The following is a 17088-nucleotide window of genomic DNA, read 5'->3' as shown; positions in this document are numbered from 1 at the left end:
GAATGTTGTCCAATTTAAACTCACCCTTCTCTTTTAATGTGCCTTGTGCAACTATTAAGCAGTTAATGATTGTCTTCATCAAAACATGGGCTTTGTTTCTCAAATAATGGAATGCTGCTGAACCTACTCTGCCTAGGCTTGTACACAGTTTGCTATAGCACATATTTAAATACATCTCCTAGAAAAAYAAATTCCAGCTGGGCAAAAATATTCAGTGACATGTTGCTGAGCCTTAGTTTTATTTTGTGTCTTCATATGTGCAACAAAAATCAAACAGGCCACAAGCGAGGGCCAGATTTAATAAACTCTCTTTATTTACATACAAATACATGTACACATATGTTCTGTATATGTACACATATTTAAGTGTATATACATACATGGTTTCCACATACTCTACAATAAATAGCATGTAGGGTTTTCTTTTAATTGCCTACAGTGCTGAGTAAAAATGCATGGCAATAAAATCATGGCTTACAGCTAAGTTACAAAAGCACCAACCACTGAACTCGTAGCAATAAATCCAAGCTCATGTACAGCTGGAGCGAGGACACGCTATACAGAATACAAAGTAGACCAACTTGTAGGGATTGACAGGAATAGGCAAACTAAAAAACATCATTATAGACCAGGAGAGACTCTGTATGAAATAAGATGAAGGAAAACATTTAGATTATTGATCAAACTAAACCACACATTTAAATTTGTCACCTAAAGAGAAAAACAAATCACCCAGTTACTTGTATATTTTTAACAGAGTAATTTTTTTTTTGTGTGAGTCTTTACCAAGGAAATCAGAATTAATCTCATGAGTGAGTCCTGTCCGAGCTGCCACAGTCTCTTGTTTGTGTGCACATCACCAAACAGAGTATTTTACCAGTGCTTTACTTAAGCTGTGTGTAACTTCTTGAACTCTGCATGCAAGTCTGATTTTAGGTGGTAAAAAGCCAGCTCATTCCACAGGGCCTGTGACATCGAACTGTCACAAAGGGCCAGGAGAGCAAATTGGCAGCAGCAGCAGATCAAWACCCAGAGAAAGCACAGGGAATGGTGCTGGCAGAGCCAACCATTCCTGGCGTGGTGGGACAACAGCTGGTGAAGCACAACCACAGCTGGATTCTCCCTTGCTRTGACTGCAGAGGAGGGAGCTGGTCTGCACTAGAGGAAAGCCTGGTTGAGTATTTATATTAACACTTTTAAACCTGCTTTATGAGGTGAAAGTGCATAGATTTTAGTTATTCTCTRTCTTTGCAAGGGCTGATACTCTGACTTAACGTGTGCAGTGCTAAGAGAACAACTGGTGCCAAGGAGAAAGCTGCTTGTTGCTCAGGTATCATCCTTGTGCTGTGATGTGTTTTCCTTGCTGCACTTTAATGCTCAGGGGCTGGATAGCACAATAATTGCTTCCTTTGCCTGCAAACCAGCTCCCATTACAGTTCAGACTCCACAGAATCACAGAATGGTTTGGGTTGGAAGGGATCTTAAAGATCATCCAGTTCCAACCCCTCTGCCATAGGCAGKGACACCTTCCACTAGAYTTAAACACCTTAAAAGCCTTCCAGGTTGACTTAAACAAGAGATTWTCTTTTTCCAAGGTATTTATATATTCTCTATTGCTGTAAAACAAATACTGGGGTGTGTGTGAATGTRAGAGAGGAATCAAACCCAGCGGTGAGCACGGGAGGAAGGAATGTACACCACACGTGCACACCTGTAAGGTCTAATAAACTAAAGCTCATCGAGGTCTAATTACATCATTGCACATCCATGGGTAGGAAGTCTGAAGGAAGAACTACTCACTCTTCACTTCAATGAACACCTACAGCTACTGCAACTTATAAAAATGCAGATTTCTTTCCTTTTTTCCATAGAATTAGCACTTCCTCTTAGTATTGGACTACTTGAGCCCTCTGTGTAACATTCTTTATGAAATCAGTAGGAGAGCTGTTYATCTGGAGTTTGAGTACGAGCAGCTTTGAGGCTGCCTCATCATYTGTTCTTTCTATTGTCACCTAAGGTTCCCAATGACAAACAGGATCTGCCAAGTGCTGTCCAATTCAAGTACAAGACAACCTCTCTGCCATGGAGTTGTTTAAAGAAGTGATTTTCATGATCAATGCTCATTACAGACATAATTTTGATTTTTGTTACGTGCCTGCCTGGCAGTTCCCTTACGAATGACGAGAGAGCTAAAATGCGACGGTCTCAAACGAAAACGATGGTTACATAAACAGCTGGATTAATTACGATACAGCACGAACACAGCTACAGTTTTTAGAGACTTTTTAACCTGATAGGAAAACATATTCCTCTCCAAAAGGTTAACGGGAATGCTCGTTTTTAGGAGTGATCCCCCATGGGTGATGCCGGATCAGCCGGAGGACAGGTAYGGCGTCTCGCTGTGGTAGTTGTAGTCGGGACAGACCTTCTGCACCAGTTTGTAATCTACGCTGTAGAAAGCGATGTAAATGCAGATGACTTTGAAGGGTTTGGAACACAACCAGGACACATGGCTTTGGGTCTGCTCTTGGTAGCAGATCTTGGAAGGGTCAAAGTTGCACAAGGCAGTTTTTTTAGCGCGGTCTGTTTTCTCGTACTCGATGCGGCAGTTGAAGGACTTGGACTCCTTGGTCTCCAGCGTGGACTGCGGAGAGGGTTCAAAYTCAACCACTTTGGAAGGGGGCACCAGGCTGACAGAAACATTCCCCAGACCCGTGGAGTTGTGTCGGAAATAAACGCTGAAGGTCCCGTTGCCGTGATCGACGATTTTCCCCGTGATCAGGAGGTTCAGCTTTACAGTTTTGATGTTGGAGTGGAAGTCGCCCCATCCAAACATTTTCTTGAATTTCCCAGTTTTTACTATAGGTCTGCGTTTAGTTCGTGCCAGAGACTCCTGAACCTCCGTGACGTTGGACAACCAATCCCAAAAGTTTTCTATGCTGTCCGAGTAGGACACCTGGCCGTGTTTCAGCACTGGGGATGGCTTAACAAAGAGGCGTAAAGGGTTGATGATCCTGGAATGGACCACGTTGTCAACCAGTGTCTCTGCAGCATCCTTGTCTTCCCAGTCCAGCACATCGGCGGCCTGTACGACCCGATTGGCATCACAGAACACCTGCCCCAAAACAGAACGGGAGAGCTGTGTAAAGGGTGCAAATAAAATGGCCAAATCACAGGAGGAGCCATTAATATTTATTTTTATACCAATAGGGTCTGAATCAGCCACCTGGACTGCTATAATAAGTGATTTCTACTGCCCTGTGAAAGCTCWAGGATTTTACTCAAGATAGCTTATGGAAGATGCAAAAATCTCAATAAAAGACATCCACAGGGAGAAATGGACAAACCTCTGGACAGGTTGATGGCTGCGATGTGCAAGAGCAGGGTGATGCCCCATGCTCACAGATCTGTTAGGTGAAAACATGACTGAAGGAAGTGGAAATGCTGAAGAGCAAAGTAGCCCCTCTGCTAAAGCATGATTTTCCAGTTCCTTTTTCTCCCCACTTAACCTTCCAGCTGGTTTAGGCRTAAAATCCTATTTTGTTGGTGTAACTGTGTCCTAAACCATTTCTTGTACATTCCATTTGATCCACTTGGTCTGCACATTTGTGCCCTCAGTTTGACACAATGAATGTGGCCCTATTTTTGGTGWGCTGGTTTCAGCTGCTAAGCTGTGCTTAGCAAGGCCCAGCCTTCCAGGAGTGCTGAGCACTCCCAGGCACACAGTACAGCTGTTTTGAGAATCATGACAAGGCCAAGCTGAGTCTGCAATCAGAAAGCAAAACCTCCTGATAGTGACAGAAAGGCCTTCAGATTTCAGAGTCAAACACACAGATCTCAGTAAAATTCCCAACTCTGTGCAGAGACATTTCCCTGGTGTGTTCCCCCTGCTCACTCTGGCAGAGAAGCCCTGTTGGAAATGCAGAACTCGAGTGTGTGATCCAGAGGTCAGAAGCAAGGTCTGTGTTTCAACAGGATAGAAATGATCATCTGATTTTTTTAGGTCCTTTAAAGCTTGGGTAGAAGCTTTGGAGAACACATTTTCAGGGTTTGCTCTGTTCAGGACTGCCTTGCACCACCATCATCCTAATGTACAAAAGAAAAACTTYTTCAGCTGCAACTCTTCTTACAAAATGTGTGAACAGAATGAAAAGATGCTTCAAATGGAAAGAAGGGACRCTGCTGTCCTGCCCACGTCCCCAGTGACAAACTGCTGCTGGCCCTTCCTCCAGGCAAAATGCTGCTCTTGCCCCATCACTGATCTGTCAGTGCCAGCATCCAGGTGGTGGATCCCAGGATAACTCAGAAATGGGGTTTTTGGTCTCCAGCAACAAGATTATAGGGTGAAAGTTTGCCTAAAGCAGCCAAAACACAGAGTGAAGATGTGGAATKCATGGGGTGGGATTTTGTGTTTCCTGTCTCATGATGGAAACCACAATGCYGGGCTTGCTCTTCCCTCTGCTCCTGATCCCAAAGGGTCTCCTAYGCCCCTGATTCCTTACGGTATTCTATTTTTACAATATCCAGCTGTTTTTTCTGTAAATTGCAATTTTTCATTTCATCATCTGGCAAAGATTAAAAACTCCAAAGCCCTTAATCTTCATGGGGCCTGTTCTGCTGCAATAGGCTCCAAACCAGAGYCCCACGCATTCTTCCTGATCACCCCAATGCAGGAATTAAGATGGAATGTGGAACAGCAGCAACATTCACAGCTTGAATGTTGAAAGGTGACCATCACTATTGCTAAATCAYAAAATTACAGAATGGCTTGGGTCAGAAGGGAKCTTAAAGMCCATCCARTCTCAAACCCCCTGCCATRGGCAGGGACATCTCCCAGCCTGGCCTTGAACACTTYCAGGAACCTGTTCCCATGCATCATCRCCCWYACAGWAAAGAATTTCTTCCTAATAACTAATCTAAAMCTGCCCTCCTTCAGCTTAAGGCCATTGCACTTGTCCTATCACTTATTTTTCACYATAAATAAATCCATGGCTGGGTGGAAATGCAGCAGCCAGGTGTGTCTCTGCAGAAATACCTTATTTCCTCCTTCAGATTAAAAACGAGGGAAGAAAAGACAACAGTGATCATTCTCAGCCTGAGACCTTGTATGTCAACTTTCTGCCTCTACCTTATATATTTTTTATGGCTGAGCTACGAACCCAAGGAAATAGGAGATTCTAATGRATACAGTGACAAATGTTGATCTGTACCAGCCCAAATAGCTCTGTCATAATGATGCTGGGGGAAACATCRCTTCTGCTGTGATGGAAAGCTCCTGGTGAAGCTCTGTCAAGTTTATGTGTGGTTCTTCAGCACCCTGAAGCCTGTCACCAGCCCAGGATCAGCTGAGTGATGCTGAGAATGCTGGCCATCCCATGCACACATGTACCCATCCTTTTTGTGCTTGAGAAGTACAAAAAAAAAAGGTTTTTCTGTTGCATTTCTAGATTGTGGCTGGGCCCAGGGGCCTGGCAGTGCTGGAATACCAGAAACTTTAATCTGTGTTTGCATGGCTAAATGGTGTGCTGTATAAAATGCTAACGACCACTCAAACCATGGGCACCTACAGCTGGTATTGCTGTTAGTAACTGAGTCATGGGGAAAAGTGGTTGGAAATTTTAAGGTCAAATATAAAAGGAAGCTATTTAGTTCACARGAGACTCTGGCTTTGCTGGTGTCTGCACCCAGCTCTGACTGACTTCTGGCAAGGGCACAGGAACACCCTCAATTGTCCTTCTGGGCTGCTTGTCTTCTGCAATGTTTATTGAAATCTGTCCAGTGGCTCTTTGGCTTTTCTCCCCTGGCCTTTTATGAAGAGATCCAGAGGATCCAGAGTCCTGTGCTGGGTCTATGTCTCTTCTGGGGGCTCTCACACCAGATGAGATGGCAGAGCTCTGCTTTCCCCGYRGCGCTGTRCTGAAGGCTCTCATAGAAACAGAARAAATATGTGGGTATAAGGTTGGGGAYGGCTGAAGGGTGGCAAACATTAACACATCCTAAAGCCAGGTGRGCTTGCCACATCAATAACTATCAGGGCACAAGTATTTCAAGGCCRTGATGGTGAAATCGCAGAGTTGCACCTTGCTAGACTACTGCTGCTTTTATTTATGTGTGTGTTACACCAAATGAGCTTTACCCGTGGGATAATGAACACACACCCCTGAAGCTAMAGTGACCTGGGCTTTTTCATGTGGCAACAAAACAGCTTTCATAACATGGGAATGTGAAACCATTGAGAAGTTGAATTATAAGGATGTAATACTCCTGCTCAAGGCCCAGACAGTAATCCCTAGGCACTGCAGAAAGCTGTACCTTACACTTCACTCGACTATATTTTTTCCACTTCTTTTCTGAAGTATTTTACAGGCTGTGGCATTCTCCAGTCTTGCACAGCCTTAATTCTTGACTCTGCTCCATCCTAGTGCTGTCTCATTTCACTGATTTCATTACAGGAGGCGACAGAGCTGTCAGCTCCGAGGGCTGCGGGGAAGGGACCTCGTGGCTCGGGRTGGTAAATTGGTTCTGTTTTGCAAATGTTCAGTAAAAAGGTGTTTAACAAAGAACCGCCTGGTTCTGCTCAGTGCCCACTGCAGCAGCAGGAATGAGGGGGTATTGTTCAGAAACATGAATAATATTTGTGCTTTTGTAATGTAAAACCTTTGTGGCGTGCAGATTTTTTTATTTTCCTGTTTTGAATGAAGCTTTCTGCAATTTAAGAGAACCCAAATCAAACTCTTGGTTTTCCCAAGGCCCTTCCCTCGCTGGCTGCATTTTGCTGTTAGTGAGGAAGGGCCGATGGCTTTGTTCAGCTGTTTATTCACATTGGTTAGCAATTTCCAGGCAATAAAAAAAATCTGCATTAAAAGAATGCAGCACATGCTGGAAAAAACCGACTTCCTCAGCATCTTTCCATTTCACTATAATGCATCTCTATAGTGAAAAATATTGCTGGTAGGGTATTTGAAAAATACCAGCTTAGGGAAGTTAGTGTATCCATTTAAATAGATGGCTGTTTCTGGAGTTCTCCTCTGCTGCACCAGTGTTTTCCCATTCCCTCCAAACCATCAATTTCCAGGCAGAAATCACCTAATCTTTTTCCCTATTACAGAGGCTGTAAAATGGCACCCAGTTATCCTAAAATTTCCATTAGCCTGTAGATATTTTCCAGTAAAAAACACAATCTTTGCCCCATCCACAGCGCGTCTCGCTGTTTTCTTTCACTGCTTAAACGCCAAGAACAGCTCAAATCAGTGTGGTGTGGTTTATATTTATGGAGTTTTTAACTTCAAGCCTTTCTTTCTTYCTGTGCCCTCCTCAGAAAGATGATGATTGCACTTCAAAATCTCTCCCTTCCATGAATGATCCTGACCATGGTGAACAGCGCAGGGTTAAACAACACTCCCTGTGAGCTATTCCTGAGAAATGAGCTTACACTGATGAGACACTGGTATCAGTAAATGCTCTATTTTCTCTATTTGCCCAAATTCGGGTTCATTTGGAACTCACTCCCATGTCTTTGTGGGCAAGGAACTAAATAAAAGCAGGTGTCCCTATGCAAGAGTTAATAGTTCTGGTGCTTTGGGAATTTTATCCAGGTTATTCATCAATCACCAGCAATCATTCCTTTAGCTTCACCCCTGCCAGGAATCATTAAAAAACTCTCGGCAATTAGCTGAAATGAATTGGTCTGTTGGAATAAACAGCTCTGAAGCACCATTCTGCTGCTCACTGGGAGCTTATAATCCCACTRCTGGAGAGGAGGCAGTACCACCACTCCTCTAGCCCACAGTTTCACCATYGAAAACTCATCCTGGGGGAGGATTCCAAGGATCTCCTCACTCTCTGCTGCTTCCATGCCCAAGTGTCCCATGGTTTTTACATTCATATCCTCTCTGCAGCAGCACAGGACACMTCTCTGGGTTCTCTGKGMTGATTTTTGAGCCTCAAAGGCTGTRAGATAACACAGCCCCATCAAGYGGATGCACAAAAGCCCCAGTTTGAAGGGGGGTGTGTGGCAGGGAAGAGAAATAACTCTGCTTTATCTGTTTGAAAATTCAGTGATTTCAAAACATTTATCAAATTTTAAATAATTTATGCCTTGACAGGGCTTATCAATTTTGCAAAGCACACACATTAACCAGATACAATGATCTCATATTAGCTTTTTCAGCATCTTACACTGGAGCCCAGAAATATTAATAAAAACTCAGCCCATCATCAATTAAATGGAAAAGAAACATAAAATTGTGTTCCATTATAGTCTTTTAGCCTTTTTTTTTCCCCAAGAAAATGATGACGGGTTCTAATAATTCATCACAACAAGCTGAGCTTGAACTTTACTGATTATTAAATTTTTTTTTCAAAGACTGAGGCTGTGGAGGGTTTTATGGCTGCAGATGTGATTGCTCTCAGGAATGCTGCGAGGAATCTGGGAGTTAAGCAACATCTTTCAGSAGGACTGTGTAAAAATGCTGTGTTTGTTCCACCACTCACAGCCTTATTTTTCATGATGTTGTAGAGTTGCTTTGCAATCAAACAAAAAGGCCAAGGTGGATGCAGCTTGGAGCAATCTGGGCTGGTGGAAGGTGTCTCTGCTCACCCATGGCAGGGGATTGGAATGAGAKGAGCTTTAAGCTCCCTTCTAACCCAAACTATTCTGTGATTCTWTRATCCGCTGAGCACTGAGCTGGTGGTGGGGGTGGTGGGATGTGAATATCCAGAAGAGAGGCTGCMCCTTGTAACTGAGGGTGTCCTCACTCCTCGGCAACCCAAAATGCCTTTCTAGCTTGCACARCCTCTCCCTTCTTAAACTGTATCAAAATAAACACCAGCAGGGTGTTGTACCTGATTTTCTTCCTCATGTGGGCAATGATGGAGACTTTAAAACACTCTGGCGCAAAGACAAAATGAATTCACAAATTCAGAGTTCACTTGCTTGATTTCTGTCTCATTTTGAGCCAGATGATAAAGAGGGACTGTGGGGTTCAGTGTGCCAAATTCAGTAAAGATATCCATGATGGGGGAAAACTGCAGAGTAGGGAGTCAGGGGTGCTGATGTCTAGCTGGGCAGTGGCACAGCAATCAGACTTCTCRAAGTTCCCCAGACAAGTTAGGGAGGTTACAATTTGGAAAGTTTTAAAGGCTCTTGCAACTTTCTTTTACTCGGGGAAGGTGGTGAGACATCCCTGTTCAATAACTAACACAACTGGATTATTTTAACAGTTTTACCCTGCCTTGTGTATTTAAAACCACAACAAGATGCTTCAGCAGAGAGCAAGCCTTCACAATTGAACCCTGCAGCCCACTACAGTTGTCTGCTATTTTCTGGAACTAGAATAATTGAATCATTAAAGCTGGAAAAGCTCTCTAAGTTCATCGAGTCCAGATTATGACCAAACACCACATTTTCAACCAGACCATGGCGCTGAGTGCCACGTCCAGGCTTTCCTTAAACACCCTCAGGAATAGTGACTCCACCACCTCCCTGGGCAGCCCATTCCAAAGTCTAATCACCAATTCTGTGGAGAAATTCTTTGTAATGTCTGGCCTAAACCTTCCCTGGCACAGCACTGAAAGGAGCTTGGCCATTGCTCCTCAAACCATCTCAAAGATCTCTCTCTGCACCTCTACACACCTAAAGGGCAGGGAAGGAACAGGTGGAAATATTTGGTTTAATGAGAATATGAGATKATAACATCCAAATAACCCACAGGCAAAAAGCCAAGTCTAAAAGGGTTATATTGGGAGAGATTTCCAATTCCAGATACAATTTCATTGCATGATTTTTAAACAAAAGTGATAATTCAAACCCAGCATCATATTTTACAGGACCCCCCTCCCCCCCTTTTAAAATTCTCCAATTTGTGCGAGCAAGCAAAATAGTATTTTACTAAAAAAAAAGCACTTCAGTACAGAAACAAAATTGGGAGGAAGAAGCAGCAGAAGAGTGAAAATTAAAAATAAAGCCTGCAAAGATTTCCTATTTCAAAAACGTGCCTTTTTCACAACCCTGACAAGTAGTTTTAGGTTATCTGAAGTGTTCCCTCCAGCCGCAATCGGATAAATTGCTTAGAGCATAGATAGCTTTTAAATTATATCCATGCATTGAATTGATCTACCTTTCTGCTGAGAGAACAGAAAATTTGTTCTGAGAAATGTTTCTTGCCAAAAAATGTGCACCAATTCTCYTCTTGAAGACTTCAACTCTGTTTTTTTCCCCCCATTAAACCTAAAATAGAGATATTTGAGATAAAAAGTAGGTATCTTATTTGTGTGTTTGCAAGGAAACAATTCTCAAAATSTTTTTTTCTGATATAGTTAAGTAGTTTTAGTACTTCGCTATATATGAGGCGTTCATTCTTGAAGAGTGGGGAATTAATATAAACGTAAACCTTTCTGTGAAGGGTCTGAAAAAGCCATGTATAAAAATATCTGAGATAGAGTATTTACAGAAAGCTTAGATTATCATTATATYAACAACATATAACTACCATTGATTCTCAAGTGGTTTTTCAATCACTGTGCATTTTCTTGAAATTCAGGCCRAATTCTCACAATCTATTTTGCACTGGCCTTCACTGGTGCCTTGGCCACATGTTTTGTCTTATGGGACTGAGACCTGTGCTTTTTTGTCTCATGGGGGTAAGACCTTAGCTTTTAGGGTGAAGGTGTGGCATTTAGTTATTTTCAGCAGACATTTAGAAGATGATTATATTCACCTGGAAATCCTGTCAGACGTGCCAGGTGTTTTCCGTCTACACTGAAGTTTGTSCTGCTTTGCAGGTGCAGCTCATAGAATCATTTAGGTTGGAAAAGACTGTAAAGATTGAATCCAACCACTGACCCAGCACTACCAAGCCCCACTAAACACTGTCCCTAAAACCTATGGCAGCTTGCAGAACCAAACCCCAAACCAGCCTCTCTTTCCCACAAATGGAAGTGGAAACACTCAGCCCCTCTGCCAAGCCAGCACCTGCAGACCAGCCATCCGCTGAACTTYACAGTTAATAATTTCCCCTCCTGCTTATTTCCTTAATGCCTGGGAGATTTCTCTTTACGTTTGCTGGGATCAGTTCATTAAAATACTAATTTCAAGCGGTAATTATCTGCGTGCGAGCGCTGCCGGTGGAAGCGGCGCTCGCTCTGATACGCTCTCAGCTGCGGGAGAATTCACAGATGCTCAGGTCCCTGGAAGCTCCGGGCAGGAGTCACCSTGGTGCTCAGCTGGAGCCTGGCTGGCAAAGATTTTTTGGAGAGAAATGCTTTAAGAATCACAGTTAAGCACGAAGGTTATTTTGTGAGGCAGGGAAAGTGTGTGAACAGAAAACTGCTGTATCGGTTAGAARTGAACCTGACTCTACTGAAGTTGTCATGAGGTTTTGTATGCCTTGTAAAGTTTAAATTAAAAATCAATTATGGAAGAGCCCTTAATCTCCTCTTTGGAGTTGATTCATGTTTGGATGCAAACTCTGAGACCCTGATGACCTCCCTCAGTGCTAAATGCGACACAGCAAAGGCTGTTTTTTCTCTCTTCCCACTCACGTGCCATTATTCAATTTTTCAGTGYGTTATGAAGAGGAGAGTTTTAATAATCGAGCCAGATTAAAAGAATAAAAGGATGCTTCTGACGAGTTAGAAACAGAGAGAAGCTGTGCATTTCTAGCAGATTTCAAGCTCTGTATTATTACAACGGGTAAGAGATGATTAACAAAGAAAAATATTACAGTTATCTACTCCCTTTGAGAGCTTAACTAATGAACCTCTACCAGCTGCTCTTGAAAAATCAGTAACACTATCACTATCAATTTCAAGACAAAGCACAGCTGACAGATGTTTGAAGTGATAAATCAGGCTGCACAAGGATTAAAATAACAAGCCCCAAATGGCCTTTAAAAGACAAAGGTGCTGCAGTGAACTATTTTCAGCCACTTTGGATCCTGTCAAAAGTTAGATCACTGATACAATTATCTTGCAAAACAGTAATGACCAAAGTAATATGTTATGAAAAATCTAACAATGGTGATTCTTGAGCCAGGCTTTTGAAAAGAACAGGTTTGATAGTCATTTGTGCTTTTAATGGCAGCACTGAGAATGCCGTGCTTCCCTGAATACTACTTCTGGGAATGAGTGATGAAAAGCCTGCGCTGGGCTGAGGCATTAAATGTAGCTGAATTGCATTCTTGTACATTTTARTTAATCTTTTTTTAAAGGAAGAAGTTACATTTTAATAGGCAATGAACACCATTATTTAAATCAAGCATAAGATTTTTGTGTTGCTTCACTGCAGGCTGCATTTTCTAACAACCTGCCAGTGATGTGATGGAGATAAAGAGCCCATTCCTGGAGGATGGTGTGTGTGCTGYCAAACTCTGCTGCCTTTAACGGGAGAGCACTGTAACCAGGGGAGAGTGATCAGAAACAAATCCCAAATTTCTGGACTTTGCCTCAGCTTTCACAGTTTAGTGCACCTTGTCAGAGGGTGCATTTCCTTCCTMACCCTCAGCCGGGTTAAGGAGGAAATGCTCTGTTTAAAGCATTAAAAAGTATTTTTCTGGCACCACTCTTGGCTCAGGCAGGGTCACCACAGAGCTCAGCGTGGGAAACTCCCAGGGGAAAAGATCTGCTCCAAGTGCTTTTTGCACTGACAGCTGCGGTCACCCCAAATTCCTGGGCAAGCTCCTGCTAAAGAACCATTTAACTGGGGTTCTCCAGTGACTCTTGGTGAGTCCTYCTGAATCCTCCTGCTGTTTGAGGGAAGTGTGTAGATGTATCCAAGAATCCATCAGCTGGGTAGGATAGGGTCAGGTTAAAAGTCCAGTAGTCTCAGGTTAAAAGCTTTCTTCCAGAGAACACTTTTGTTGTTTTCYTCAAGGATGATGTCTCTTGCTGGAAATCCTGTTGCCCACGTGCACTTTTGTTAATGCACTGAGCGGCACAGTCAGACYCAGGCTCCAGGAGCTGCTCTGTGCATTCTTGGCATCTCCCTAAGAAAAATATTTCCACTTAAAAGCTTTGTGACAGAGCACATGGGAAGTGCAGGAGCACAGGGAGACACACTGCTGCTCAAGGAGAATTTTGTGCTGGGGATGAGGCTGCCCAGGGAGGGCAGCAGGACAGAACATGGGGCTGAGGCTGCTCTGGAAATGCAGCCCAGKGGTGTGAGGGTCCCACACTGGGGAGATGTGAGGCCCAGCACCAAAAACCTGTCCCTTGCTGGGCAAGCCCTTTGTCACTGCCTTCCCCCASCTGCTCCAGACGMCAGCACAGGTTTGGGATGAAGGCCAGGCTGAGGGTTCTCCTCCTCCTCACCACTCAGCCAGTGTGGAAGCTGGGGCTGTGCTGGAGCTGCCTGTCTCCACGCTTTCTCACAGCTTGTGTCCTCCCTGCTGAATGTGTGGAAGGCCACTGCAGTTTTTTAAATTGAATTAAAATTCTTTTTTCCTTTTCAAACCACTTAGCATGAGGTAGCACACTGGGGCACTTGGAGGAATTTCACTCTGCCTACACACATGCATGCATGCTGCTTTYCTAAATGAATTACTCTCTTAAACAAGAGAAAATCATTGACTGAGGCTGCCCCATTATTAAGTTTTAAGGTGAAACAATATTAGCCTGGCAGCAGCAAGCCACGCCTGCAGCCTTTGTGCACTGCATAATGGGGTACTAACAGTGACTTCATACTGTAAGGTCCTATTGAAACCTAATTTTAATCCCTTTTAATTTATTCAGCCATTTTTTATGCCCTCAAAATTCCTTTTCGGAAAAAAWTAAAATGACAGGTTTGAAACACTTTGAAAATGACAAGGTTCAAATTTGAAATCCAGTCACCATGTAAGTTTTAACAGGGCTTAATCAGAAGCTGGTCAGCCATCTGCCCTGATATAATAAATCCATGACTTKTGTTTAACAAAGGGAGATGAGTTTGACACCAAGTTCACCTGGAAGAATGTCACAACATGTACCTGGTTTGTTTCCTTGCAGGAATTTATCAAGATAATTAATATCTGAGATCAATCTATATGCACTGTAAAAACAGAAGGAGGATCTGAAGACAGAAAAGCTCAGATGAAAATGTTAGATTCTAGCACAATAGGAGTTAATACAAATTGCTGTCATTTGCRTGTAAAAATATAATTTCAAACCTATTTGCTCCACATCTGTATCAAATAAGAAGAGWACACATTCAAAACATCTTTACATCCTCCAATGTTTCTTTTACTGTGAATTGCAGTGCACATAACCCCAAGTGTTAATTTGGTCTCATTCTATGATGCATTTGATGTATTCCAATTGGCATAAAAAGAATAACATTTCCAGGTTGTGTAGAAGAACTGGGCTAGCAGGGTGCTTGCAGTTGGTGAAACAAGCCCTGACAGCAGATCCATCACACACAGTGGGGCTGGGATGCCACTTTAGCATGTTGCTCTTAAGGCACACGTGTCTGAAAAATACACCCCAGAAAATGTACAATCCTAGGAATRGGGCAGGAGTGCTCTCTTCAGGGGCACACTGAAGGTGTTTTACAGGACAGGCTGTATAAGGGCATAACCTGACAAAGTCTTCCCTTTGTTRGCACAAATAATGCAAATTGGAACGTAAATATCAGTGGATCAGTGAATCCAGCCAGCTGGATCACAAACCTTTAAAACCCCCACAGGCTCCAGCCTGAGGTTCAGATAAACACTCAGTGAGAAATCTGAACTCTGTTGATTTGTCTTCACTCACAGCAGGCTTCTTTTTTCACCCAGAAGTTTATATAATCATAGAATCCCAGAATGGTTCCGATTGGAAGGGACCTTAAAGACCATCTTGTTCCATCCCCTCTGCCATGGGCAGGGACACCTTCAGCCAGGACAGCTGCATGGATATTTCTACCCACATTCCCTTGCTAACAATTCCTTTGACTTTTCCCTGCCCCAGAACCTGATCACACTCAGTAACAAAACCAATGTGTTCCTTACACCCCTTGCCGTTCAGATTTCTTTTGGGGTTATTCTTTTTCAGTTGACCACAGTCTTGACMTCTCTGGCAAATAATGAATTTGCTTCCAAAACAGACTTTGCTAATTTAAGATTTACTCTGAAAATTACCACTCTGYAGTAGTCAGTTCTCACTAGTATTTAGAAAGCTGAATAAAGTTCAGAAGGATCAATAATTGCTAATAAGACTTGTAATCACTGCTTAATTCACACACTCACTGTACAGGACAAAATGCGGTGATTTTTTCATTAAATTGTCAAATTCTGAATCTGTACAAGAAACCTAAGCACTAGTTATGAATGGGAGTGGAAAGGAGTGGTAACAAGTAATCTCAGACCCCAAACATACAGGGATTAGGAAGAGCAGGTTTTTAGAAAAWGAGACGTGAGATGTGAGCTGATAAAGAGAAGCTACAAGAGCTGRTGATGTGTAAGTGATGCCAGGCTTCAAAAGTCACGCAATCCTTCTTGTTTCTAATGTGTGTTTTCCCACAGATTGTGGAGATCAGAGAAGGAAACAAATCTAAATGTAACTGCCTAGACCAAAGCTGGTAATAAGTGTATGCAGACATAAAAGCAACTCGGCTGTAAATGTTTTAAACTGTCTCCTGTGGATACAAAAGGTGGTTCTACAGGGACAGGAAGTAATTCCCTGTATTAAAATTTAATGTGCTGCCCTATGTGATCAATTACAAAGCTATAAATATGTACGTGCRTGACTGAATCAGTAATAAAAATGTGATTTTTATAAGTCTCCGAGTCTCCATGATCAGGCCAATAAACTTGTTGCATCAAATTACACTGTAGCTTSTGATACCTACACAAGTGCCAGTTCTTGTGACGATCCTTTTCAGGAAGGGCTGGTTTGCCTGTCCTACCTCCCTGCAATGATGCAGGGACAAGGATGAAGTGAGTACAGCCCTGTGCCTGGATCACCCGCTGGTACAAACCTAATCTGGACCAGTCATGACCATCAAATTCACCAGAGTACATGCAAGGTAGTCTGCTACAGGTTTTGGCTCAAAAATTGGTAAATAMATCTGGTTTTCTTGTTCTTTTTAGSTGGGTTTGAAGCAGGGAACRTTCCAGYTCCTGTYTGAGGCACAGCAGTCTCTCCTGTCCACAAACCATGCGTGGAGGAGAGCAGGATGGCCGCACTTTGAGAAACAGGGATGGTTATCACCTCCCTTCAAGGAACAAGGAGCTTGATTATGTCACTTCACTGAACAGTTCGTTTTTCCAAATCATGCTCCAGGAAATCAGGATCTTAGCAGATCTCCTTCCAGCCAGTAAAGTGCAACACCTCATTAGTGTAGGTAAGTGGTATGYCTTATAAGATAAGCTCTGGCTCAACTTTGCTCAGGGCTCAGCCAAATTTCAGCAAAAATTCTGATAGCTGAATATGGATCAAAACGTCCTAAAACTTGTGATGTGCAGATCATTGCTGCTTGGCACTTGGGAGGAGATGTTTTCTCTGGAGTGCCAGCAACACACTTCACTGGGCTGCTTTCCTCCCTTCATCTACAGGATAAACAGACTGGAGGGAGGAGGGAAGGTCACTGTGCTGGTGTCTTGTTCCTCTCTCTGGGTTGGGATGCTGCTTCCCTGGCCTTGCAGCCGGGCTGTGATGCTCCCACCACTATGTGGAAGTGTGTCAGTACTAAAGGGTCAGATCACGCCTGATGTTCTACATTTAGAGACATATTTGATTTCCTGTACAGTAAGTCCAAAGCTAAAATGCACCATACCTGGGTCATTTTTTTGTAAAAAAGTCTTGCATTTTGCAYGACTCTACAAGGAAAGTATTCCCTCCCAGAAGTCAGACCCATGCAGACACCCACGAGTTTCAGWAGAAAGTAACTGGGAAGMACACTGCCTGCAGATTTGACTTCTCCTGTCTGAWARCTACAGKCCRGGARCACGCAAATAACAGAGAGGTGTGAYTGTGACAAAAGTRAATTGTAGCACCAGGTMRTCCTGAGAGAATATCCTCTGTTGCAGAGAATGGCAAACCACAGCCTTTGGCTTTAATAATTTATATTACGTCATAAGTGAATGAATCAGATACTCATAGTTTTTATTGCTCCATCCATGGCTTCAACTGAGCTTC

At 43.0% G+C, this 17088-nt stretch overlaps 1 protein-coding gene across 1 annotated transcript in view; it reads right to left on the bottom strand.

Annotated features, from left to right (window-relative positions):
• Positions 1-297: 297 nt before the first annotated feature.
• Positions 298-17088, bottom strand: part of NXPH2 (neurexophilin 2) — a 35068-nt gene continuing 18277 nt past the window's right edge. Inside the window, exon 2 of the mRNA XM_057380325.1 lies at positions 298-3115. Within this exon, the coding sequence (XP_057236308.1) occupies positions 2372-3115 (744 nt within the window). The 3' untranslated portion in view covers positions 298-2371. The remainder of the gene's footprint in view (positions 3116-17088) is intronic.

This window comes from Malurus melanocephalus, unplaced genomic scaffold, assembly GCF_030028575.1.
Source record: "Malurus melanocephalus ecotype Western Australia unplaced genomic scaffold, MMel_1.1 scaffold_445, whole genome shotgun sequence".
Taxonomy (NCBI): Eukaryota; Metazoa; Chordata; class Aves; order Passeriformes; family Maluridae; genus Malurus; species Malurus melanocephalus.
This window is presented reverse-complemented; position numbering and strand designations above follow the sequence as displayed.